Source organism: Trachypithecus francoisi, unplaced genomic scaffold (assembly GCF_009764315.1).
Source record: "Trachypithecus francoisi isolate TF-2019V2 unplaced genomic scaffold, Tfra_2.0 Lachesis_group5, whole genome shotgun sequence".
In the NCBI taxonomy this organism is placed as follows: Eukaryota; Metazoa; Chordata; class Mammalia; order Primates; family Cercopithecidae; genus Trachypithecus; species Trachypithecus francoisi.
The window spans coordinates 110,704,832-110,730,940 of record NW_022681470.1 but is presented as its reverse complement, the minus strand read 5'-3'; the positions used below and the strand labels follow the sequence as shown (position 1 = coordinate 110,730,940).

At 38.0% G+C, this 26,109-nt stretch overlaps 2 protein-coding genes across 15 annotated transcripts in view; one reads left to right on the top strand and one right to left on the bottom strand.

Annotated features, from left to right (window-relative positions):
- Positions 1-2,855: 2,855 nt before the first annotated feature.
- Positions 2,856-25,520, bottom strand: DRAM2 (DNA damage regulated autophagy modulator 2). 6 transcript variants are annotated; one of them, XR_004434421.1, is made up of 10 exons: positions 25,342-25,515; positions 24,820-25,015; positions 22,895-22,958; positions 17,079-17,223; positions 11,884-11,951; positions 10,384-10,523; positions 6,205-6,366; positions 5,563-5,645; positions 4,501-4,593; positions 2,856-3,958 (listed from the first exon to the last, which is right to left on the bottom strand). XR_004434421.1 is itself a non-coding variant. In XM_033200280.1 (10 exons), the coding sequence occupies exons 4-10, from the start codon at positions 17,207-17,209 to the stop codon at positions 3,851-3,853; spliced, it is 801 nt and encodes a 266-aa protein (XP_033056171.1). In that variant the 5' UTR covers positions 17,210-17,223; positions 22,895-22,958; positions 24,820-24,970; positions 25,342-25,520; the 3' UTR covers positions 2,856-3,850. The 6 variants fall into 6 exon arrangements, 4 of the variants coding, with proteins under 4 accessions (XP_033056171.1, XP_033056169.1, XP_033056170.1 ...); XR_004434422.1 differs by having other exon boundaries at positions 24,820-24,970; XM_033200280.1 differs by having other exon boundaries at positions 6,189-6,366; positions 24,820-24,970; positions 25,342-25,520.
- Positions 24,702-26,109, top strand: part of CEPT1 (choline/ethanolamine phosphotransferase 1) — a 46,053-nt gene continuing 44,645 nt past the window's right edge. For 2 of the 9 annotated variants that reach the window (XM_033200266.1, XM_033200274.1), the window contains exon 1: positions 25,520-25,611. The gene's annotated coding sequence lies outside the window, so the exon portion shown is untranslated. Of the gene's footprint in view, positions 25,219-25,439; positions 25,888-26,109 lie in introns of those variants that run through there. The other 7 variants (XM_033200268.1, XM_033200273.1, XM_033200267.1 and 4 more) reach the window with 7 other exon arrangements.

Below are 26,109 nucleotides of genomic sequence, written 5' to 3'. Positions count from 1 at the left end.
GGTATTGCTATGTTGCCTAGGCTGGTCTCTAACTCCTGGCCTCAAGCGATCCTCCTGCCTTGGCTTCCCAAAGCACTGGAATTACAGGTATGAGCCACTGTGATTGGCCATTTCAGATATTTTGAGTGGACAAAGTTCTGTTTTAACAGAAAATTTGGATATGAGCACTGGTGAGATTCTAGTGTTTTTTAGGTTTTGTTTTTTTGTTTTGTTTTGCTTTTCAGCTGAGCTGCCAGTTTTTGAAAGAAAAGATTTTTCTTTGCACTAATCACAATAGTGTATTTTTGAATTTCTGAGGTATTTGACTTGTAATCTATTGATGTACTTGGCTTTCTGTGCCTCAGGTGAACTCTCAGTCATATTATCATTCCCTTTGGAGGACACAGTTCTTAGACCATAATGCCTCAGAATGACTTCCTTTGTTCCAGGTCTGTTATTTTTCTTAGCTTCCTAATAAATGAGCACACCCTTTCTAAAATCAGCACACTGGTTGTTTAAAACCAAGAAATATTTCCAACACTAGACTTACAAGGGTACTAACAAGCCACTATTTGCTGAACTTTCATTTTGCAACAAGTCTCTACTGGACAATGAAAGATAAAAGTTACCTTCCTTTTTCACAAATTCATTGAGCACTTAAAATATATAACATCTTACTACAAAATACAGTATAATCTTAGTCCTTCTACCTTGTGATTCCCCATCTTTTGTTGTTGTTGTTGTTGTTGTTTGAGACAGTCTTGCTCTGTGGCCCAGGCTGGAATGCAATGGCATAATCTCAGTTCACTGCAACCTCCACCTCCCGGGTTCAAGTGATTCTTCCGCCTCAGTCTCTCGAGTAGCTGGGATTACAGGCACACGCCACCAGGCCTGGCTAATTTTTGTATCTGTAGTAGAGACAGGGTTTCACCATGTTGGCCAGACTGGTCTTGAATTCCAGACCTCAGGTGATCTGCCCACCTTGGCCTACCAAAGTGCTGGGACTACAGGTGTGAGTCACTGTGCCCAGTCGATTCCACTATCTCTTACAAGCTTGTAATCAATATCCAATTGGTACAAAGAGAAAAAACTGGGAGAAAGCATTATGAATTCTCAAAACCTTAAAAATAGAAATACATCCATTTCATTTTCTAAAATTCAGTTTTGCACCTACATCTAACTGCACGTGAGGCTAGGAAATATAGTCTTGCTGTATACCCAGGACAAAAAGGAAACAGATTTTTCACTATCGGTTCACAGTATCTGCCAATTTTGTTAGCTTACGACCTCTTACTTTAAAAGTTAAATATTCAACTCAAAAATGTTGATGGAATTGAAGAGAAATGCCTTATCTGTTCAATCAAGCTACTGTATCTGACAATGGAGGCAAGGTATATTTTGATGGTCAGTATGACTGTCTTCTGTCACTTCAGCATTACAGTTAGGGATAAACACACATTCCAAATTCTCTTATAATCCCTCCACAAAGCTACAGCAGTGTCCCTTTATCAGTAGGGATATATTCCAAGATCTCCCGTGGATTATCTGAAACTATAGATAGTACTAAACCCTCTATATACTGTTTTTCCCTATACATATATATAGACCTATGATAAAGTTTAATATATATGAGATAAAGTTTAATATATATATTAGGCATAGTAAGACATGAACAACAATAATAAAACAGAACAATTATAATAATATGCCAGCATACTACTCTTGTGCTTTGGGGCATTAAATAAAATATGGGCTACTTGAACACAAGCACTGAGATACTGCAACAGTCCATCTGATAACTGAGATGGCTACAAAGTGACTAATGAATGGGTAGTGTCTACAGCATAGACATGCAGAAAAAAGAGATGATTTACATCCTGGGCAGCAAGGCAACAAGATTTCATCACACTACTCTGAAGAGCCTATAATTTGAATTTATGAATTATTTCTGAAATTATATTATTTTCAAACCATGATTGACTGCAAATAACTCAAAATGCAGAAAGCTAAGCCATGAATAATGCAAGCCAACTGTATTAACATTTTTAGCCTATGTTATTTCTAAGGGTAAAAGTTAACTAATGGGATTCAAATATTATCAAAGTTTTTTTTTTGTCTTAAAACAATTTATTTAATATGTTGGTATGTATCACTAAGCCTCGTGTTCTAGGAATGGACAAAGTCCATGTTTTTCCCTGAGCCACCTTCCCCATACAAATTTTATAATTTTATAAACGTTGACTCTGTCAATTTCCTTCTCCCCATACTATGATGCTTCATAACTTAAATAATAGCTTCCCTGATACAGGAATCAGGACTAAATTACATTTTGCAGGTGTGTTACACCGTGCTTTTCAAAGGCATGATACTTTTTCATGGTTTGTATCCAAATTATTTCTAGCAATATCAGTATTTAGTCAATCAATGCTTATGGAAATGTCTCCCAGGTTTACTGCTGTTTAATATAGGTATAGTGTTTTATTCCCTTTCTGTCTTATCAGTCCAGAAGACTTCAGAAATATTATCTACTGATTCTTGTATCTAACAACTAATTTATAATTGAGGTCTCCATCACATAAGCATTATTCCTTGAATTGCTCCACCTGACAGTTTAAATATTTTCTCACCATCTTTTCTTCTGGCCAGGGAACCACCTCTTCTAAAAAGATAAAAAACCCGGTTAATCGTCTTCAAAGATTATTTTGCAAACCAGTTCATCACTGGGCACTTTCCAAATGAGCATTTTTTTTCTTTTTCATCAGGGATCTGTAAACTATTCTTTACCTGTACATACAGAGATCCAAGGAGAAACAATCCAATCATCTGCATCACCAGAAAAAATGAGAACATTGTTTTTGTAGATGCATGTATCACAATTATTTTGCATGTAGTTTAATTGGATTGCCAATTTTGTTCTTTAGAATTTGGGCTCTACAAAGGTTACATCCCATTAAAAAGGCTCAATATTTACCTGTTCAAGACTACTTTTATATGTAATTATAACTTGCTATAAACAAAAATCTAAGAAGCTCTTGACTACAGTTATGACTTTTGTTTGATAGTAATCATATCTGCTGTTATTCCCAAACTTCTCAATGTTATATGAATACTAACCCTTGTTTTATATAAAATATGACTAAATTTACCTATAGGTACCTTTCTCCTTCATTGGTGATTACAGTCTCACACCAGAGACTAAACTGCATGAAACTACTGCAAGCATGTGTATGACAGACCAATCAGCTTAGTATCTGGCATTGTGACCAGAAAAAAAAAAAGAAAAAAAAAATCATCACCTACAAAATCTCTTGGGCAAAACTTAAGCCATGAAAGAGCTCACACGAATCCAGGTCTACTTTCCTTTACAGGTAGATTCCAGAACAATAACAAAAAATTTAAGACTATAAGAAATGATTTAATATGATAAAACTCCCATTTCAAAACCCAGTTCTAAAGGATTTACTGACCAAAGCTGATTATTCAGTCATGGAAAATGTCTCTCATAAAAGTGCTCCTAACAAAACATGATCTATAATAATTTATAAAATGTGAAGGGCTAGATGTGCAGACTGATTGGTGCACGTCAGGTTGTTTCTCTTAAGGTATAAAAAACTATGATATCATAGTCTTTCGACTTTATTTTCTAGGATAGAAAAGTATAGGCATAGGTGTTTTTAAGTCTTCTTGATGATATCCTTTAAAATAATCTATCGAATGGCTTCTTTCATGTTTCCTGATTATCAGTATTCATCAATGTTACTGTCAGCCTTGATTAACTGGTTGAAAATTTCAGAGCAGAATAAGCAACTTCTGTGAACCTTTCCCCAATCCCTGAGAATCATAATCATTACAGAAATATTTTATCCTTTCATCAAATATCTCTGGAAAGTAGCCGTGTTCGTTCACCGTTAATAGGGCAAGGTGCAGTGTCATAGAGGGTTAATCCATGTAAATTGGCTTCCACCCGTAAAGAAATTTTCTGGAACAGAAAAGAAAATTATATATAGAAGTTTCCTCCTTAAAGAGAGATCACTCCTTCAATATATTCTATAGGTTACCTTGTGATTACGAATGTAAATCAATTCTAATGGTAATAAGAATGAGATAACTGTTTTACTATCAAAGGTATCCTCTTTGTACCAATTAAAATCTGGAAAAATCAAGCTTCTCTATTCATAAAGTTCCTTGTTTTTCTTTGGTTTCTACTAAGAATCAGTAAAATGTTAAGAATGACCTATGTAAAAGTACACAGAATCAATAAAAATTTCTATTTAAGAATTTCTGAAATTTATTTCATAGCCCCATTTTCAAGGCTAAATCTTGCTAGCAATACACTACTTCTCTAAACACAGAAACAATTTACCTGAAAAGTTACATCACTTGTTTATGATACCAAATCACAAACAGTTAATTTTCAAAAAGGCTGAGAGTTGCCTATGGAAAGTTCTCTTAGTCCACCTTCCTGGACTAAGATAAGAGAAGGAAGTCTCACTGAACGAAGCTAATACTGTGTTTTCTTACCTGAAAATCACGAATGTAAGTCAGGAAAAAACCAAAGAAGGAAAATGACATAGACCATTCTGCTGCGGTAGTGATCATGTGAAGCACATAACCCTGAGTGAGAGGGAAAAAAAGAACAGTTTTGCGAAATTTCGTTTAAACGATCTATATACTATGTTTCAAATAAAAAACACACAATTCTTATAAAACAATGGAGCTTCTGAAAATCAACCCTTGACTTACCAGGCATATATCTCTAGAATTAAAGAGCCAGCTCTAGGAAGTCCTCCTAAATGACATTCTATTTGTTTCATTGGGAGCGAATAAAATTTCCACTTAAATAGCTAAGACAGAACAGGAACATTTTTACTCTACAATCGAGAAATTACTACTGCCTTACCCAAAGCCATAAGATTCATAATATGTGACTAAGAAAAGTTTAACAATGCTCAGAATAAACTTAGTAAGTGGTGTGTTTATGATATTAAATAATATATGGGTTACAATTGGAAAAATCTAGTAAATTATTTCATTCATTATCACAAACATGTCCAATTTGGGGATAATTCTTAAATAAACCACCACCAAGTGGTTTGTGAAAACAGAGGAATTCAATTTATTCTTTAGTATATGTTCCTCTTCCTTTATTCTCAGGGTCCAAGATGCTACCTACATTCAGATATCGACAATACTGAAACCCAAATGCAGAGTCCATAATCAATTTCCAGATAACAAAAAGTGGGAGATGTCTTTTCAATTCAGAAAACAAGTATTGAAAACATAAATGATCGTGGTTGGCTATATTATATACTATACCCACATTTAGGGGAGTCAATTTCTCAGAAAATTCTTTTGCCATCACAGTGCTCTTCATATTTTGACAATATCTACAGATCACAGGTAACAGGAGAATATAGAAGGTTCTACATAAACCCTACCATATCCAGAAAATAATTTTAATACAGAACTGATTATTCCACTAGAAGACTTTCATTATTACTGATAAAATGAAAAACACATCAAGATCAACCAAAATAACCATCTTTAATATAAAACGAAGTTTTACAGACTCTAAGTTCTTACTTTGTCCTCGGGGTTCCAATGGAGTTTCTGTTCTAAATCAGTCCCAAAATTGCCACTGCGCAAAATTGATGAGCAAGTCAGCACTATAAAAACATAAGTCAAGGAAGAATCTCAGAGAAGACCTCAGAGAACAAAAATCACTTTACAGTCTAAAAGGATTACTCACACATTTATTGCTAAGGTCTGAACCCATTTTCTTAAAGACTTAATGTTACACAGCAGTGGTACTGTAAAACAAAATGTGCTGCTCAGAGGGTCACAACAAAATGGTTTTCACAGTCAAATCCCACCTCTTTGTTCAGAAAATTAGCAGTTTTATCATAATCTTTAACTAAATAATGGTTCTCAGAGACGGCATTTACTCATCCCTCATTTCTTTAAAGTAAGTATGATCAGGCTCAACATTTTTGTTCCTAGCTCAATTACTGAGGTGCTATGTACAATCTGAATTTCATATTTCAAACTCTTTAGTTTAGGGTTGTGAATCTAAGAATCTCTCCTACAAAAAAAAAAAAAAAGAAAGAAAGAAAGAAAAAAAGGCTTCTTACACTGCACCAATAGTGTTCACTTAAATTTTGTCATTCAATTCCTTTCCAAGTGTAGTCACATTGTACAGTGAAGGATACTGCTAAATGCACTTACTCCACACCAGATAACCAACAATAGTCTGATCCAGAAGACTTGTTTGCCATGGATTTTGGGCTGCATTTGGTAGGAAAGGATGGTCTGAACAAACATATATAATGAGCCCATACCAAAGGTAAGCACAGCTCCACTTACATGTGCAGCAAAAAGGGCTGTTTTCTGAGAGACAGAGAAGAAATACGTCAATAAAAGAAACTCAGAACACATTGGCAACACAACATTTAAAAGCACAAGTCAGAGATTTTAATAGGACATTCACTGAGTAGAGAAGCTCAGCCAATTCTACAAACAAATTACTGAGGTAATTTTCTCTCATAATACTCGGCATAAACCTGAGGATTATAGTAATACCAAACTATTTCATACCTCTCCACTGGAAATATAATAGGAACTATTCATTTATTATTTTCTTCACTTAATAATATGTTTACTCGGTGCCTATTAGGTGCTAGGCACTATTCTAAATCTTCAGATCCATTAGAGAACAGGCAAAAATCCAGCTCTGAGTTTAGTAAAGATACACAAACAATAAACTTCAGAAATAAGGAAATTCCAGTGTGCCTGATGGTGATAAGTGTCATAGGAAAAGCACAGTGCAGTAAGAAAAGATTAGGATGGACTGCAGTGCTGGGAATTGGGAGTTTCCATTTAAATTCAATTTAACTGTAAATAAAATTTAAAGACTCAAGAAACTGAAACATTCTCCCTTGGCTCTAGCTTGATTGGTTTTATATAGTTACGCTGCCATAAGCCAAGGAACACCAAGGACTACTGGTAATCACCAGAAGCCAGGAACAGATTCTCCCTCTGAGCCTCCAATAGAGAATCAACCCTACCAACACCCTGATTTTAGACTTCTGGCCTTCCAAACTTTGACAGAATAAATTTCTATTCAGTCACCCAGTTTGATATTTTATTATGGCAGCCATAGAAAATTAATATAGATTTCTGCTTACTAAACTTTTACTACTCTCCTTTGATAAATTTCGTATGAAGAAAAAAATTCCTCTAAGTAGGTAGTGAAGACACTTGCCATGTAGTTATTTTACTGAACAACATACACAAATTTGTTTTAAAAGAAATTCAATTTTTATTTTTTAAGTTAGATTTTTCAAATACCATTTTATAGCAATTATTAGGCATCTCTTTAAATGCAGGCAACCATAGCAATAACAGAATTTTTTCTAATCCTGCATAGTCCCTTTAACCTCTCTCAATAAGTTACTAAATAATTAATGAAAGCATGTTTGTCCTAAGTACTACGCTAGGTGCTGGAAATACAATGGTGAACGTTTCAAAACCATTGTGCTTATAATTAATAAAGAAATACATCAACTAAAAAATAAAAATAATAAATTTACAACCATGGATATAAAGGGCGTTATGGCATACCAAACAGAGGAAACAGTATGTGAAAGGGAATTAAATAAGCTTGTCCTATTTAAGGAGCACAAAAAGTGTTATATACAATGGAGACATTAAGAAGGGGAATAATGCAAAATTAGGCTTGAAAGGTAGACATCAGCCAGATCATACAAGATCTTTGAGTTAGTTAGGCAGTTTGGTGGTTTAGCAAATTATTTCTTTCTCTCTTGATTGTATCTCTTTTTACATAATTTTTAAACCTGTAGAACTTTAAGCAAGGACACAGGGAAGCAAAGTGAGATGTATATACATTTCCAAAAGATCACTTTTACTGCAATATGAAGAAATGATTCAAGGAATGTAAGAGTGAATGCACAGGAACCATTGAGGCGGCTATGGTAGTAGCTCAGATGAGAGATGATTAAATCTAAACTAGCTGAGAAGACAGTAAAGAGGGAAGTAAAGACAGAAATGGAAAGAAGTGAATGTCTTCAAAAAATATTCAAGAAGTAAAACCAGTAAGTCCCAACTCCATTTAAAACACAGTGCTAGCCTCTCTTCCAAGCCAATATCTGCAAGGGTAAACCATTTATAGACCTGGTTTTGTAAAATTTTTTCTGTATAAATCACCCAGAATTTATCTCCACAAAAGAAAAGGGGGAAGTGGAGGAGGAAGAAGTGCACTCGCCACTTTAAGTAGTAAACGTTTACTCTGGAAAGGAAGGAGATCCTCATTAGGATAGCAGTGAGTAAAAAAGAAAAAAAGAAAGAGAGAGTCATTTGATATCTGTGTAATGCTACAGGATCTGGTTATAAACAGGGCCCAGCAATAAAGCCATCAGTGAAGGATGAAGAGGGCATCTAAAGTTGCATGAAGAGATGTTAACAAAAGAGAAAAAGTAATTTAATTCAAAATTACACGGCCACAGGTACTCTTGGGGTGAAGGTAAATTAGAATAAAAGCTAAAAGCAAAATAATAAAGAAAGTATATAGGCTACCTTAAGTAAATGAGATAAAGGTGGAAAGGCAGCTTGTGTGGGTGCTATCAAGAACTGCTATTAGCATTTGCTGGGCTGTGTAAACAAATATCGGAGATCCATTTTTACCATAAAAGTGATGAGAAACATTGTTAAATTGACCAAGAGACAGAGAATCACCATCCTCACACTGAAATTCCCCAAAACATTTTTTAACAATGAGCTACAGAAACTGATTAGGGAAGGCAGAACTCTATTTGTGGCACAGACAGCTAGCTAGTTGTACACCCAAATTGTTGGTAAGCTTTCATAGTATAAAGTGGCTGTTGGGAAATAATGTTTAGCAAAACTACATTTTCTCCAGGGTCCATTTTTTCTGACCTGTGCACACCTGCTGCACCCCTATATCTAGCAAACATGAATGTCAATGGAATTACATGAGTTACTGTCAGGTGACAAAAATTCTCTCCTTCACCAAACCCAGCTCAGCTTACCCTGAACTCTCTTGTCAACTAGGTCCTAACTTCTGGGTTGCCATGTTCATCTCTGCATTGTCCAATTTTAGCAAGAATCTTGTTCAATTTAACCATAATCCTCCCATTCTCAATATCTGATCACCATAAATATAATTATCACCTCTACCATGCCTCAAGTGATGTCTAATCACCCTGGTCTGCCTTCACCAAGAATCCTATTAGGTCAGTACTATGGTTTTGACATTTGACCCCTCCAAATCTGAAGTTGCAATTTGATCCTCAATGTTGGAAATGGGGCCTAATGGCAGGTGTCTGGGTCACAGGGATGGATCCCTCATGAATAGACTGATGTGGGGAGCTGCGGGTGGTGAATGAGTTCCCACTCTATTCATTCCTGTGAGAGCTGGTTGTTAAAAAGAGACTGCCACAACCACCCCCTTGTTTCCTCCCTTCCCATGTAAAGCTCTGCACACACCAGCTCCTGCTTTGCTTTCCATCATGTGTAAGCTTCCTGAAGTTCTCATCATAACCAGATGCTGGCATCATGCTTCTTGTACAACCTGCAGAATCATGAGCCAAATACATTTTTTCTTATAAATTACCCAGCCTGAAGTATTCTTTATGGCAACACAAAACAAACCAAGGCAGTTTAACCAGAATTCCTTCTTAACCCTTACGTTTTCAGCTTAGTAACTTTCCATCCACTAACCACTGCACCCTGCTCCACAGCTATAAATTCCCACTTTTACTTGTATTCAGAGTTGAGCCCAGTGTTTCTTTCCTACTGCTCTCTCTGTGGAGAACTGAAAAATATTTGATGAAGGTTGATCACTACTTTCACATTAAGTATTTGACATTATTTTTTCCTGAGAAAAAGCTAGAAGACCTACAGCTCTTCCTTTCATTTCCTCATATACAAGGCAGGACACCTAGGAATGCAGGCAATCAATGAAAACATCCAAACAAGTAGATAAAATAGGTACATGATTATAAATTGTTAGGCATGCTAAAAACAAAACTTTTAAAATCTGTAATTGTGTCACTTATAATTTATATCAATTTTGTTTCAGTAGTGAGTTGAAGTAATCTCCAACTAAGTAGTAATGTAGACTCTATAGTTCTGTGGGTCCTAAAAAAAAGTTAAAATAATTTGCATTTGTTCAGACTTTTAAATATGAATTTTTCTAGTTGTGCAAGTAGCTATTTCTAACAGGGTCAAATAATTTAAAGGAAGTGATTTCTACTTTGTTAAGGTAAAGAAATAACAGCATGTAACTGAATGCTTCAGGTTTCCCTTTTAATATGTATTATATTTATGTACTTAAGGAAAATACCTATGCTGGGCTAAAACACAAACCTGGAAGTTTGCCACAACAGCAAGTCCTAAACAACTCAGTATTCCAAGTACAAGGCCAGCCTTGTTTAATTTGATGATAACGTTCTCTTCAGGACTCAGAGCATGAACTTGCTTATAACGAACATAAATGGTAGCAACGCCTGGGAAAAGATAATCCAAAAAACAACAAAGTAATAAATAACCAAGAAACAAAGTTGCCAATGAAGAGTTCACAAAGGTCACTGCTATCCAGAATCACAGATTTTCCTTTTAAAATTAACCAGAGAGAATAAAAAGAAGAAAACAAAAAACAAAATAGCTGTAGTTTTGTTTTTGCTTTTAAGAGATGGGGGTCTCTCTATGTTGCAGAGGCTGGACTCCAACTCCTGACCTCAAGTGATCCACTGGACTCAGCCTCCCAGACAGCTGGGACTGTAGGTACATACCTGTGTGCCTGGCTCATGCTGTGGATGTTGGAGAGCCTTAAGGTTGTATTACAGAACTACTGATGTCTCCAGTGACTAAGCAAATCATCTGCCTTCCATGGGTCTCATATTTACAAAGAGTTATATAAAACACAAAATATTTTTATGATGAACATCAGAATCAGAAGTAACTAGTTCTAGAATATAGATAAAATGGACATAGGCAAAAAACCCAAAAGCTTATTTGTGTCACTCTCATATCATTTTATTTCAAATTACAACTTGGCTCAATAAGATATTGCAGCCAATTACACAGGGGGAAAAGCCCACCTTACCATATTTATCAGTCAAGAACTAGCTAAATCAAATTTTCTACTGCAGAAATATTGCCAGAGAATTCAACAGTGTAGAAAGCATTACAGAGATATGCTGGTAAAGACATGTTTCTAAAGAGTTTGGTCATGAGATGAACTTCTTTAAGTTGAATTATCTTCCTGATTTCCATTTTTGACCCAAGCAAATAATAAACATCATACAGAAGAATGCAAATATTTAAAACAATCACACTTGATAGAAAAATATCATGTGAGTAAACCATTAATAAAAATTTGGTTCAAATTAAATAGGGCTATGAAATACTTCAGTAGCAACTCTATCCCTTTAGCATTAGAATATTGCTCAAAAATCAAAACATGGTTCCATCTTTATTCTCAAACACCTAAACTGCTTATCCCAAAGGAATTTAGTTAGGATTAGTTGTGGTCAGCTGCATCCACAACTCTTTGTTCCTTACTGGTTGCTTAAGAAGTCCACTACAGTCCTCAAGGAATATATGGTTATACTTAACAACTTCCATTTGAATGAATAGTAGAATAATCCTATACATATTTTTTAAAGGTTTATTCCCATAAGTCAGCATTTCTAGAAAAGTGTTTATCTTTTAAAAGGAGCATAATTATGATCAATTATTTAGTGATAACACACTCTCAAATACAACTAGAAAGTAAAACAAGTAACACTCCAGTGTTGAAACAAGAAAATACAGTAGCAATTTGGCTACTAAGAATTATTGTTAAAAATCACTTTCAATACTTACATAAAACTGCCGCGATATTTAGCATTGCCCCAAATAAGCATTTTTCTGGAGCCAGTGTACCAGTGTCACTGAAAGAAGAAAAGGAAGATATGTGCATTTCTCACACTAGATAAGACACATATATTTCTTCTAAGGGATAAGAATACCAGGAGTTACTTCAAACCTCTTATCTTTTATAAGTCCATGAGTTCAACTCATATCATTTTATACAGAGAACATGACAATTTGAGTTCACAAATATCTGCCTACTTCACTTTCTACTCACATCATTTTAAGATTATTTTTCTTCCACATAGTAGAAATCAATATATACTGATCTTTAAAAAGCTATCCTTGGTATGTTAAGACTATGTTATTGACCGACCATCATTCAGGCAGATGCATTTATCTGTCCCACCAAAATATTCCTTAAACACCACAGGCTTTTCACAACTCTGCCTTTTTGCACCTTTTGTTGACTATGCCTGTATTCAATTAACACCTATTAACCTACTGATCAATTTTTAAAAGTATTATCAAGTACTTACCATGTGCCAGACACCATTTCAGAAACGGGAACACAGTGACAAGTAAAACAGACAAAGCCCCTGCCCTCGCAGAGCTTACATTCAAGACCAGTTTTGAGTCTCTTCCCCTCTATAACCTTGGATGACTCCTCTAGCAGACAGTGACTCACACAGCATGTTTTCTGAACTTCCATAAACTCACTTACCACACAGAATTGCAATGTATCCACTTACATGCCTGTCTTTCAGGGCAGTATGCAACACACCCAGGCAGATTAAAACCCTACCATTTACTTACTGCAGGACCTTAGGTTCATCCTTTTATCTCCCTAAAACTGTTCCCTTCATTTGCAAAATGGGGCTATTCATTCCCTCCCAGCTTCATCATATCACTATAAGGATGAAATGTAATGGTAATGCATGTTAAGTATCTAGCACAGTAACAGGCTCATGGGAGATACCCATTAAATATTAGTTTTTCCCCCTTCTTAAAACTACTACAAAGATTAAAAAGCCAATGTCTTTGGCCTTGAATTGACACACTACAGGAAAGAGATAATCAGGGTTTCAACTAAGACAATGCAATGGGGATAAAAAAGAAATAGAAAGTTATAGCTGGTAAGAAGCCATAACATTTAGTAAACATTTAGATTAAGGGTGTTAGGAAATGGAATATATTAAACATGAATTGTAAGGATTGCTCCTTCTAACTTTACAATTCCGTGAGTCTTTCTCTTAAAAAAAATAAAAATCTGCAGTGAAAATAGAGAAACAAAAAATAATGTATTTGTAAAGAAACAATTATAAAATAATAAAACGGATCTTCTACATACAAAAGATTTTGGTACTTTGACCATCTTCAGGAGGAGGGAATAAAAAAGTAGAAGTTCCTTCTACTTTTCAAATTTTCCACAATATACATGTATTATTCTTAGAAAAAAGAAATCCATAATTTTCATAGATATACTTCAAATGGTACATGTAAGTTAACAAAGGCATTTTAAGATTTAGCCAACCAGGATGGTTGGCTAAGAGTGTTTCTTCCTTTGGCTCAGGACAGAATGACATACACTGGCCTACAAATGAAAACAGCCATGCCCATAACCTCATTATCATAGCACTTCATCTCAGTGGTCACAGCATCACCAAAAAATGTCTGACCATCTAACATCAAAATATGTGTTATCATTATTCTATATGTTAAATATTGGCAAAGTTTAAATGTTTTTAGATTAAAAATATACATAGATGTTGTAGTATTTCTTCTCTTACCCCAGTGGCTAGTCACTCCCTTGGGCATCCACTACTTGAACCAACTAAGAGAACTCCTGAAGCACACTTATAGCAAAATTGCCTTTGAAGTGAAATTTACATTTGGTTATGTCCACTGGGGCTGTTAACAGCTAAACTTTTTTTTTTTTTTTTTTTGAGACAGAGTCTCGCTCTGTTGCCCAGGCTAACAGCTAAACCCTTTGGATAGGATCTATGAACTGAAAAGAATTTTGCAGACTAGCTAGTTTAATCATTTTGCAGATGAAGGAAATGAGCCTACAAGAAATAAAAATAAGTACTAGAGTTTAAATATGTATGTCTGAATGTTGGAGAAAGACCTCAGGGTAATACTAAGTTCAACAGCAGAAAAATGAAAAAGCAGAAGGGGCAGAACAGAAAAGGATGTGCCTAGGGTGCTTTTTAAAGAAAATCACATGCAGTACCATCAAGGAAGTGAAACTCTGAAAAAGAACTAAGTAGCATTTTATGTTACAGTAGTCCTTTGGTATCTGTGGGGGACTGGTTCCAGGACCCCCATCAGATAACAAAACCTGGGGATGCTCAAGTCTCTTACATAAAATGGTGTAGTATTTGCATATAACCTATGCACATCTTCCCATATGCTTTAAATCATCTCTAGATTACTTATAACATCTAATACACAGCACTTCATTCCTGTGGATTCAACAAAGTACTTGGCACTTGGCAAACTCAAGTTTTGGAACTTGATGGAATTTCTGCAGAATATTTTTAATCTGTGATTGATTGGATGTATAGAAGTGGAACTATGGATACGGAGGGCTGGCTGTATTAAAAGTTCTTCAAAATGAAAGCAGACAAGTTCTCAGATGGAGAAAAAAAATACTGTGAAAGACCCTCACAAATGTTAAATATATACCCTCTGGAGTTACTAAAGAATGGTGTGGCTCCTTAGGCTACATATTCCACTAGCAGAGTGGTAATTATTTATCAAATTATTCCTCGAAATGGAAGCTTAAATTCTAAAACATTTTCGGGTTTTGTAAATCTTCCCAAACTGCATCCAATTTGTTTATATCTTTTGTGCCATGCCATACCACTGCAGAAACAACATGTAAATAGTAATGTCCAGATCTTTTCTTGACATTTTTAAAAGATAAATTTAACCTTCCAATTTATCATTCTTTAAAAGATTACTATTTTCTGTGCTGGAAAGGTTATGTTTCTGAAGGTAAACAAATAAATGAAATAACCACCACAACAACAAAACAAAACATATTACTTAATAATAGCAACAAAATCTGGCATCTCTATGAAGAGACCAATGTTTCAAAAGCATCATATAGAGGTTGAATACTTTCAGGGGCGGACCTAACCACATTCCATGTGAAATCAGCTAGATTAAAACACTAGTAGTTGCTTAACCATATTTAATAATAACAATGTTGTAATAATTATGCTTTCTTCATCTCCCTGCCCTATGTAATTTATTTAACTTTTACAGAGAAATTTAAGCCTCAATAGCTCAGAAACCATGCATACGATTATGATTTCCTCATATCCTTTTTGTGAATGCATAAATAGATGCAACACTTTTAAAAGCATGTCTAGAAATGTCAAATGAAAAACGTAGATGCCCTATTACCTATCTAGCAATCTCACTTCTAGAAATCTACCTCACATCAATATCAGTATGTAAAGTTATATGTAATAAAACCTTCATTATAGCACTGTTTGTAACAGCCAAAAGGAAGAAAGAATAAGTAAGCAATTTCTGTATCAACATCCTATCACTTTTTACAAACGAAACAAATTTAAAAACCCAAAAAAGTGAGAAAGGAGAAGGAAAAAAAGAGAGTTTTGTACATACATGACAATAAGATAAAACAAACCAAACTCTGGAAGGAAATCTACCAAACTATGAACTGTCTCTAGGGTATAGAAATTGGAGGGTGTCAGGAAGGGATTTTTGCTTTTCATTTTTATAATCACTCTGGTATTATTTAAAATTTGTTGTAATAATTACTGCCATTGCAATTTTAAAAAAAGAGGGTTATTATAGCTTCTTGGCCTTTTGGCTAAGATCAAGTGTAAAAAAAGAGCATATGCAACTGACTAGCCCTTCTTCATTAGTTGTGAGATTTCAAAAATGTTACCGATCAATTTTGATACTTAATATATCAAAAATAGGCAGCATAAAGAGTAAGAGCCTAGCTTCTAGAGTCAAACTGTCCAGGTTTAATTCTTGGTTCCAACACTAACTGAGTTGTATGCTCATGAGCAAATAACTTGACCTCTCTGGACCTCATTTCCTTCTCTCTCAAATGAGGATCATAGTTCCTACCTTATCCAGTTGTTGTAAGGATTCAACTATTTAGGACATGAAGAATGCTTAGAAAATTACTTTCTATGAGGCTGGGCGCAGTGGCTCATGCCTGCAATCCCAGCACTTTGGGAGGCCATCGCGGGCGGATCATGAGGTCAGAAGTTCAAGACTAGCCTGACCAACATTGTGAAACCCCGACTCCACTAAAAATACAAAAATTAGTCGGGCGTGGTGGCGTGTGCCTGTAATCCCAGTGACTCAAGACACTGAGGCAGGAGAATCACTTGAACCTGGGAGGCGGAGGCTGTAGTGAACCGAGACTGTGCCACTGTACTCCAACCTGGGCGACAGAGTGAGACTCCATGTCAAAAAAAGAGAGAAAAAAAAAAAAAACACAAAGTTTTGGGCATGGTGGCTCACACCTGTTAATCTCAGCACTTTGGGAGGCTGAGGCGGGTGGATCATGAAGTCAGGAGTTCAAGACCAGCCTGACCAATATCGTGAAACCCCATCTCTACAAAAAATACAAAAAATAAAAAAATTAGCTGGGTGTAATGGTACACGCCTATAATTCCAGCTACTTAGGAGTCTGAGGCAGAAGAATCGCTTGAACCCAGGAGGCGGAGGTTGCAGTGAGCTGAGATTGCACCACTGCACTCCAGCCTGGGCAACAGAGAGAGATTCCATCTCCAAAAAAAAAAAAAAGAAAAAGAAAATTACTTCATATGCAGTAAGTACATCAAGAAATGTTTGTTGTTTCCATTATCTTTTCATATTATTATTATTGTTTGTAGCTTTTTTTTTTTTTTTACTTTAAGGGGAGAATAATTCCAATTCTATATTCTGAAACAACTTCAAATACTTACTTAGAAAACAAGGCACTAAGGAGTCACAGTTCAATAACCAGTTCACAAACTGAATCTTATTGAGCTGTCTCTACATTTCTCTATCACAAAGGAAAAGCCAAATTTAAGTTCCTTTATATATTCCCTTTATTGTTGCAATGCCAGTGTAAAATCTGATTTTTAAAAGGTTGACATTAAATGTCGGCTTCAATGTTAAAATAAGAATGAGACCTAGAGTCTCCTATCTAAAGAATACATTTCACTTACCTGATATAAGGTAAAGCCGGGTCTATATGGTGGAGTGTTACTGCAGTAATGTATGAAAATATGAAAGCAGCAGATGTCCAAATTACAAGAGCTGAAGGAAGGAAACTTAGGCCTTGCTGAAACCACCACATTTCAAACAGGTTTTCTGAAACAGAAAAAACATATTAGAAAATTCACAAGGGTTTCCTTATCCTACTTTAGTCATCCACGCCCACAGCCTTGTATTTACCACCCCAAGCTGTTTCACCTCTGAAATCATCCCTCATGCCATACCCCAACACTCACTCTCCTTCCCTTTCTTGGTGAGTGGAACCAAGATTCACCCACTTGACATAGCTAGAAACCTGCTTTCTTGTCCCATCTTTCCACGGAAAGTACCAAGCACTGTTTATACTACCTCCTAAATTTATTTCAAATCTACCCTTTTTCTCCATCTTCACCGTCAATACTTTACCCAAACCACCATCATCTTTTGTCCGATTATTGTAACTTCCTAAGGGGTACCTGTGATATTGTGAAATATATATGTATTTGGTCTTCATCCCATTTCCTGGCAAAAAGCTCTTAAAAACGCTTGGAATCTCCAGGGTAATAGGAGTGTCTTCTATATACTAATAAGGCTTGCAGTTCATAGATAGTTTTAGGATGGGAGCTGGTCACAGGAAATACCAAGGCATAATTATAGGGTTGGATATTTAGTCCTCCATCCCCAATTCCAGGAAGGGAGAGAGAGAGGATGACAGTTAAGTTGATCATGCCTGTGTAACCCATAAAAACCCAAAAGGACTGGGTTGAGAGAACTTCTAGATAGCCAAGTATGTGGAGATTCCTGAAGGATGGCATACCCAGAGAGGGTGCAGAAGCTCCGTGCCCCTTTCCGTATCCCTTGCCTTACGCGTCTGGTAAATATAAGCGTTTCTCTGAGTTCTGTGAACCACTCTGGCAAATTAATCAAACACAAGGAGGGGGTAGTGGGAACCTTGGTTTACAGCCAGTCAGTTAGAAACATGGGTAAGACAAGCCAGGCTTGTGATTGGTGTCAGAAGTTGGGAGGTAGTCTAGTGGGACTGAGCCCTCAACCCGTGCAATCTGATGCTATCTCTAGGTAGATACCATCAGATTTGAATTAGGGGGCACCCAATTGGTGTCGGCTGGTGGAGAGAAATCTCCATACTTCTTGATGATCACAGAAGTATTGTGTTGACTATTGAGTGAGAGAACAGGAAGAACACTTTGGTTTTTCTTCCTCTTTTTTTTTTTTTTTGAGACAAGGCCTCACTCTGTTGCCCAGGCTGGAGTGCAGTGGTGCAATCACAGCTAACAGCAGCCTTGACCTCCCTGGCTCAAGTGATCCTCCCACCTCAGCCTCCCGAGTAGCTGAGACCACAAGTATGCACTACTACGCCCAGCTAACTTTATTATTTGTAGAGATGAGGTCTCATTATGCTGCCCAGGCTGGTATCAAACTCCTGGGCTCAAGAAATTCTCCTACTTCAGCCTCCCAAATTGCTGGAATTATAGGTATGAGCCACTCAGTCCAGCCTAGTTTTTCTATTACTCAGTCCTCCTCCAGTCTTGACCAAACCAATGTAGACTCCATTCTAAAACCAAAGTAATCCTAATTTCAAAATACCAATCTGATCACCTTATTCTCCTACAATGGTTTCCCCTATACCCTTAGTCTTTCCTCCTTAACATGGTCCATAAGGTCCTTGCATCGTCTGTCTTTACTTTTTTTTTTTATGAGCCAGAGTGTCACTGTGACACCCAGGCTGAAGTGCAATGGCGCAATCTCGGCTCACTGCAACCTCAGCCTGCCAGGTTCAAGAGATTCTCCTGCCTCAGCCTCCTGTGTAGCTGGGATTACAGGCGTCTGCCACTATGTCCAGCTAATTTTTGTATTTTTAATAGAGATGGGGTTTCACCACATTGGCCAGGCTGGTCTCGAATTCCTGACCTCAAGTGATCCACCTGCGTTGGTCTCCCAAAGTGCTAGGATTATAGGCTGAGCCACCGTGCCTGGCCTGTCTTAATCTTTCTATATTCACCTCTGGCCATGCTTGGTTCTCAATTCTTTGCTCTATCATTATCTCATCATTATTACAAAAGCAAACACCTAGCATTTACTATGCCTTACCAGTGTTTACTAAACACCTTAAATACATGAAATAATGTACTTTCCTCAACAGAATTACAGAGGTTAAGACAATTGCCCAAGGTCATAGAGCTGGATGTGGTGGAGATAGGATTCGAACTCAAGCAATTTGATTCTAATGCCCAATCAACTATGCCACACTGCCATAGCATAGTTCTTGCAGATCTTCAAATGTGTCCTGCTCTCTAGCATACCTTCAGACCTTCATGGTGACTACAACACTACCTACCCAGTTAACTTTTATATGTTTTTCAAGGCTCAATCTTTCCAGCTTCAGTTGAGTGTCCCTGCTTTGTTTTTAACAGCACCCTTTACTTCCCCAACCAGAGCACTCATTACATTTAACTTGCTTGTTTGGTTTTCGCTTCCTCACTAAACTTTAAGTTCTGTGAGAGCAGGAAACACTGTTGTGTTCACTATTATATTTCCAGCTCTTACATTGGGGCGGCGGGAGTGGGGGCAGAGACAGAGGGCCTAAATACCCCCATACCACACATCACTACTTTCTTCCTTGAATTCCAGACTAAGGACATTATTAAGTAATAATGAGTCAACAATGTGAATTAAGAAACCTTGGAACAACTTCATGCTTTTAATTTTTTTAATTTAATTTTTTAAAATATAGGAATACTTTTAAATTAGAATACTCCTATGCATGTGAGAATAATTTCATGTTTAAAGGGGTATCTTCTCATATTTTTGGATGACCTAAGGAAATTTAGTGTTTTCCATGAACTTTGTGAATACTTACAGCTTCCTCATCTGAGACTGACTTTCCAAAGAATGAAATCTCAGCCATTTTTGATTCGTATTTGTCATTTACTCTGGCCATCTGATTTGTTGCTAAATATATACATTTGCATTTCATAATCTTCTCTCTTCTCTTCCTTTTTCCTTGTCAGTCCTTAACATCCCATCAATATCTTTTTTCTTCATCTATTCAGTTAATCATCACAAGTCCTTGCCAAAATCCTATTGGTGCTTTCCCCAGTATAGGTTTCCAGGACAAGAGTTCTTAATTTACATAATTTTGAGTCATTTCTAAGATCTTTAAATTTTTCATTTTTCATCTCTTTAAATGTTCATTTCTGTTTCTGATCATTCCCATAAGTCCTTAGGCGTCTAGTCAGTTTAGCTGTCCCTTGCATATGTTTTACAGTTTTTGACTCTGAACCTATATTGGACAATCTTAAAATCTGGAAGTATCCTAAAAGGCTTAACTAAGGGTGAGTCATTACAGAGAGGATCTGTATTTGTTTTTTCCAGAGAGTATGGCACATTACCAACCCGAGCCAACTTTATGTTAATTTCTTGGCTTCTGGTTTTTCAGACCGTGTAGATATGTAAATTTGAACTTTGTGACTATGAGTGATGGCAGACCCTCCAGTTTCAAGTTTTCAGGTGGTATCTTTATTCCCCCACTTGGAGCTGTGATGAAAATGAACAAATTTCTTTGTGATCTCCCTTTGCCAGGAGGGAGATATTTTTCTGGCGCACCTATGACTGAGTGTATAGACTTTTGTGGGTCCTGGCTGAATTTGGGGGAAAAGTGCTTCTCCAATACCATGAGTTGTACAACTTCAAGTGGAAATACTTATTCTATGAAAACATCACCCACTGAAACACAGGTACCATTTACACCAACTACCATGGAATGGCACCCATTGGAGCTATGTGCCTGGGAGGTTACAGGGGTACGAATTCTATTTCTCTGCTTTGGGTAGAGAGCAGCCTGTCACCTGTCCCTGATTGTGCTTTACTTCTGCCATCAGCCAAATGCCCCCAAAGGAGACAGACTGCTAGTATACTACTCTAGTTTCGGGTTTTTTTTTTTTTTTTAAACTTTTTAGCCGTGGAGATTTCCCTGTCTTTCGTAGAAGACCTGTCATGAATTTAATGAGCTAATGTAATTTATTCAGCATTTAGGTATATTGGTAAAAGGGATTTTCAAATATTTTGTCCACCTCATTGCTACTAGCAAAACCTCTTCCCCCTTTGTTGTTTTACATGTCTAAATCCTTCCTTTTCTTCAAAAGTTCAAACGCTATCTTCCACAGACAACTTTACCTAAGCCCTTTGTAGATAGAAATAAGCACCCCTTTCTCTGAGAACATTTGATTTTCACATCTTTCAGAGCTCATTATCTTCTACAGTATGAAAATTCAGGACGGTGTCTTAAGGGAATGAAATCTTTCCACTTATCTACCTAAGCAGAGCAGAGGACCTTACCCATAGTAATCATTCAATTACGTGTTGAATAAACAGCCAAAGCAAAATCCTTTTAATTCCCAAAACTGTTTATGATTTTTCTATTTCAGTAAACAACATTACCATTTTTTTCAGGTTATGATGATTCTAAGACTTCAGAGGAATCTTAAGTTCTCTCTTATAAAGTCCTCACATGCTGTCACCAAGTGAGGGCAATTCTATTTCTACAAGTCATTTAAACCATTCTTCTTCTCAGTTCACACTGTACCCATGTGATTCTGACTTTCAATTCTCTTGCCCTATCTGCTTTTTCCTTCCCCTTCACCCATTCCACTTGCATTACCAAATTAACATTCCTAAAGTATTCCTCTCCTCAAAACTGTTTTTTTAAATAAAATTGTGTGAACTTAAGCAAGCTTTGTAACTTCTCTGAACCAGTTTCTCCTTTGAAAAATGGAATAATGTGAGGTGGGGTGAGGTGGCTCATGCCTGTAATCCCACACTTTAGGAGGCTGAGGTGGGCGAATCATGAGGTCAGGAGTTCGAGACCAGCCTGGCCAGCATGGTGAAACTCCGTCTCTACTAAAAATACAAAAATTACCCAGGCATGGTGGCATACACCTGTAATCCCAGCTACTCGGGAGGCTGAAGTAGGAGAATGGAGGCTGACGTAGGAGAATCGCTCGACCCTGGGAGGCAGAGGTTGCAGTGAGCCGAGATTGCGCCACCGCACTCCAGCCTGGGCGACAGAGTGAGACTCCATCTCGAAAAAAGAAAAATGGAATAATGCTAAGGTTATCGGCACAGATTGTACCATCTGATATAGCAACCACTGCTACATGTAACTATTGAAATTAACATCTCAAATAGATTAAAATTAAATAAAATTTTTAATTCCATAGTCACACTAGCCACATTTCATATGCTCAAAAGCCACATGTCATCATCCTGGCCAACATGGTGAAACCCCGTTTCTACTAAAAATACAAAAAAATAGCCAGGTGTGGTGGCAGGCGCCTGTAGTCCCAGCTACTTGGGAGGCTGAGGCAGGAGAATCACTTGAACCCGGGAGGCGGAGGTTACAGTGAGCCAAGATCGTGCCACTGCACTCCAGCGTGGTGACAGAGCCAGACTCCGTCTCAAAAAAAAAGAAAAAAAGCCACATGTCTAGTGGCTACCATTCAAGACAGTAAAAATTTAGAACATTTCCAAGATTGTGGAAAAGTTCTACTGGACTGTGCTGAGTAGTTTTTGTACAGCTTATACTGATAGCACAAGCAAACAACCTAACACATTGCTGGTGCATAATAAATGGTAGCTTTTAATATTATATGTTAAATAGTATAAAACAATACCCAGTTCATAGAGGTTTATTCAAGGATTAAATAAGATACGTATTTTCAGAGATGATTAGTATGTACTTATTCCTCTTATAATGTGAAAAATGAATTACCTGTTTTACAAATTCACAAAATGTTAGTCTTCAGATCTGCTCATACCTGCACCTTTTGTAAGTCCTAAAATCCACACACAAAGAAAACAGGAAGTTTTTCTCTCAATCCAAACAATTTTAAACACGTACAGTTTTAAGTTAACATACCATATTGTTCATGGGCAGAATACTACACTATAGCATTGTTAACAGGTTATTTTTCTTTAAAGAGTTGACACTTGAGTTTTTTACAATGATGTTGTACCATCTGGAATTAAATAACGTTTTAATTCTGGGATATCAGTTTTCATATGCATTCTCACATCCAACACCTTCACTATCTTAAAGAGGATAAAAGAAAAATCATTGACTCCTCCTATAGAGAGACAACATGAGGAAAAAAATAATAGATTAAACAAAATAAAGCAATTGCAAGTCCATGTGATATAAAGAACACAGCTGTGAGATGAGATTTCTCCAAATGCAAGTCCCGCCTTTACTACTGCCCAACTCTGTGATTTCAGGCAACTTACTTAGCTTCTGAGTTACAGTACTCAAAGAGTTGTTCCTCGGAGTGGAGTAGAATAAGCACACAATATAATAATGATAGTTGATTTATTAATTATGTAGTTATAAGGCCACAAGTATGGAGAACAACTTCTCTGTATGAATTTTTTCTATGTATGAATTATCTTGGATTCGTATCTCCTTAGGCTTTGAGAGTCCTAGTTGTTTAAACTGACAATTTATAGAGAAGCAGGGCTTGAAATAAATGGTTTCCCAGTTTGCGAATGACAACTGAGGAATTTAAATGCATGGACTAGTTGAGGAAGACTAATTGTCAATGTGTTTTCGCCTTTGAAACCCAAAAGCATTGCTGAGTAATTGCCAACCAAACAAAATTAGAATTTTAATGATTCATAATTTTAAAAACCTGTCAAAATAATTGAGCGTATGCAGGAATAAATTTCACAGGGCAGTAAGAATGTTTATAAAAATGTTCTTGTAGGCTGGGCACGGTGGCTCATGCCTGTAATCCCAGCACTTTGGGAGGCTGAGGCGGGCGGATCATGAGATCAGGAGATTGAGACCATCCTGGCCAATACGGTGACACCCCGTCTCTACTGAGGCAGGAGGCAGGAGAATCGCTTGAACCCAGGAGGTGGAGGTTGCAGTGAGCCAAGGTCGCACCACTGCACTCCAGCCTGGCAACAGAGCGAGACTCCATCCAAAAAAAAAAAAAAAAAAAAAAGGTATTGCATCTCTAGCCTATCTTCTCTGCTTTCTTTGAAGTTCCATGAATCAAAACTGTGATCACAATTTTTTTAACAAATATTTAAATACCCGTGGTAATAAAACGAATTCCTCATGCTGTCTCTGCTAAGTGGTGAATGCTAGGAACTAAGTAAATTCTGGAAGTTCCAAGTGAACGGTCAGAAAGCCCTAAGCTGCTTTTAGAGATCCACAGAACCATCAGGCTCAAAGCAAAATATAATTTAAAAATATTTACTTTTCTAAACTCTAACTTGGCCTCCTGACAAACCTAATATTCTCCTAATGGTTAAACCCTAAAGAGTATAGAAAATTAAGTTTTTTAAAAAGCTGCATCAAATGTTACATTAAGAGAAATGAGGACAATCCGATAATGCAATGCAAAATACAGAGTTGCATTTGGTTACTGATTTATAAATTAAAATTTGGGAGAACTGGAAAGATTATTTCTACAGTGTTTCTGTGTTTTTCAGATGTATTCTACTATAAAACACGGTTGTGAAGTTACCCAGGACAGGCAGTTTCCTTTCTGTGTAGGACCCACCCGCTGCGATAGAATTGAGTGTAGAAAACTGAGCTTTGTGTAAACACAAGGTCACCAGGGATCATAATTTCAAACTCTCCCCTCCCCCTCACTCCCTCCAGCCACCAAGGTACATGAACCCAGAACTCACAACAGGAACGTGGACTCAACCGTAGCCTTTGTGGGAAGGGGGTGAAGATTCTTGGTAACTGCTTCAACAAACCAGAGGAATTAATTAGACCTTTGATTTTCTCCGGAGGCGCGAAGCACTAGGACGTTTGAGGATCTCCGCTCCGCTTTGCCTGGGACCAGGAAAAGACGCGAGAGACGGAACTCGGCACCAGGCACTGCTTGGGGAAGGAGGAGAGTAGAGGAGACCAAGAAAGAGGACAGAAAGGTAGGGCACGGGGAGCTGAGCCCAGCTGCACTCATCCCCGCCCACGGAAACCCCCGCAGCTCCCGCCCCAACCAGCCCCTCTCTGGCGCTTAGCACAAGGTAGCCCCCGGAGGCAATGAGAGCCAGCACGAGTCTCGCGCGCCCGCGACGCGGGTAAGGCGGCTCCAGGCTGCGCCCACTTCCCCAAGCTACCAGATCCCAACCTCTGACGCACCCTTCTAGAGGGAGCGGGCTCCAAGCGCTGGGGCCTGTGATTTCTCCCCTACTTCGGCTTACCTTACCAGACCGACCAGCGCTGGCCGCTAGCTCCTACGCCCGCCCGCTAGAAGGAAGCAGGGCTGGGCCTTGGGGCGCGCTCCCAATCTGACCGGCCGGCCCCGGGGCGCGCTCACGGCCCCGACGAGCGCGCTTACGGCGCTGCTCTTTCAAACCTTGTTTCCCTTTACGGCAATCGCGAAAGTGTCGTGAACGTGCTGCCGCCGATCAGTCATCCAGTCGGCTGGAGTCGGAGGTGGTATCTCTAGGGGTGTGCTTGTTGGGGTCAGGGTAAGGCTGCGGGACGCGGTCACCGGGCGTGAAGGATTTGAAGGGCGTTGTAGGGGCCGGTGGAGAAAGGACTGGATGCTCTGGGGCGGGTCATTAGGATATAGCTGTGTATGGACTCGCGCGAGGCGAACGCCGTCCTTCTTCCTGGCGCAGGGTGGCCTCGCGCGCGGGGTTGTGGGGAGGCGAGGGTCGACTGCCCCCTTGCTCCTCTGTGGAGACATTGGGGTGGCGGAGCGCTGGCGCGGGAGCCGGGGGGCTGTTGTATGGGAGCCGAAGGTAGGGGTGGGAAGAACCGTGGAGGGCCAGCGCTGAGCGGGCCGAGGGCTGGGAGCGCTACCCATGCGGAACGGACCTTGCCTGTCAGGTCCACACCCTCCTGCCCGAATGCTGGCAAGTCCACACACCGGGTGGCATCCTCTGCCGGGTTTGCCTCCCCTTAGGAATGCGGTGCTGATGTTTGTGGCTGGGACTCGATTCTGGTCAGCAACTTTTTTAGAA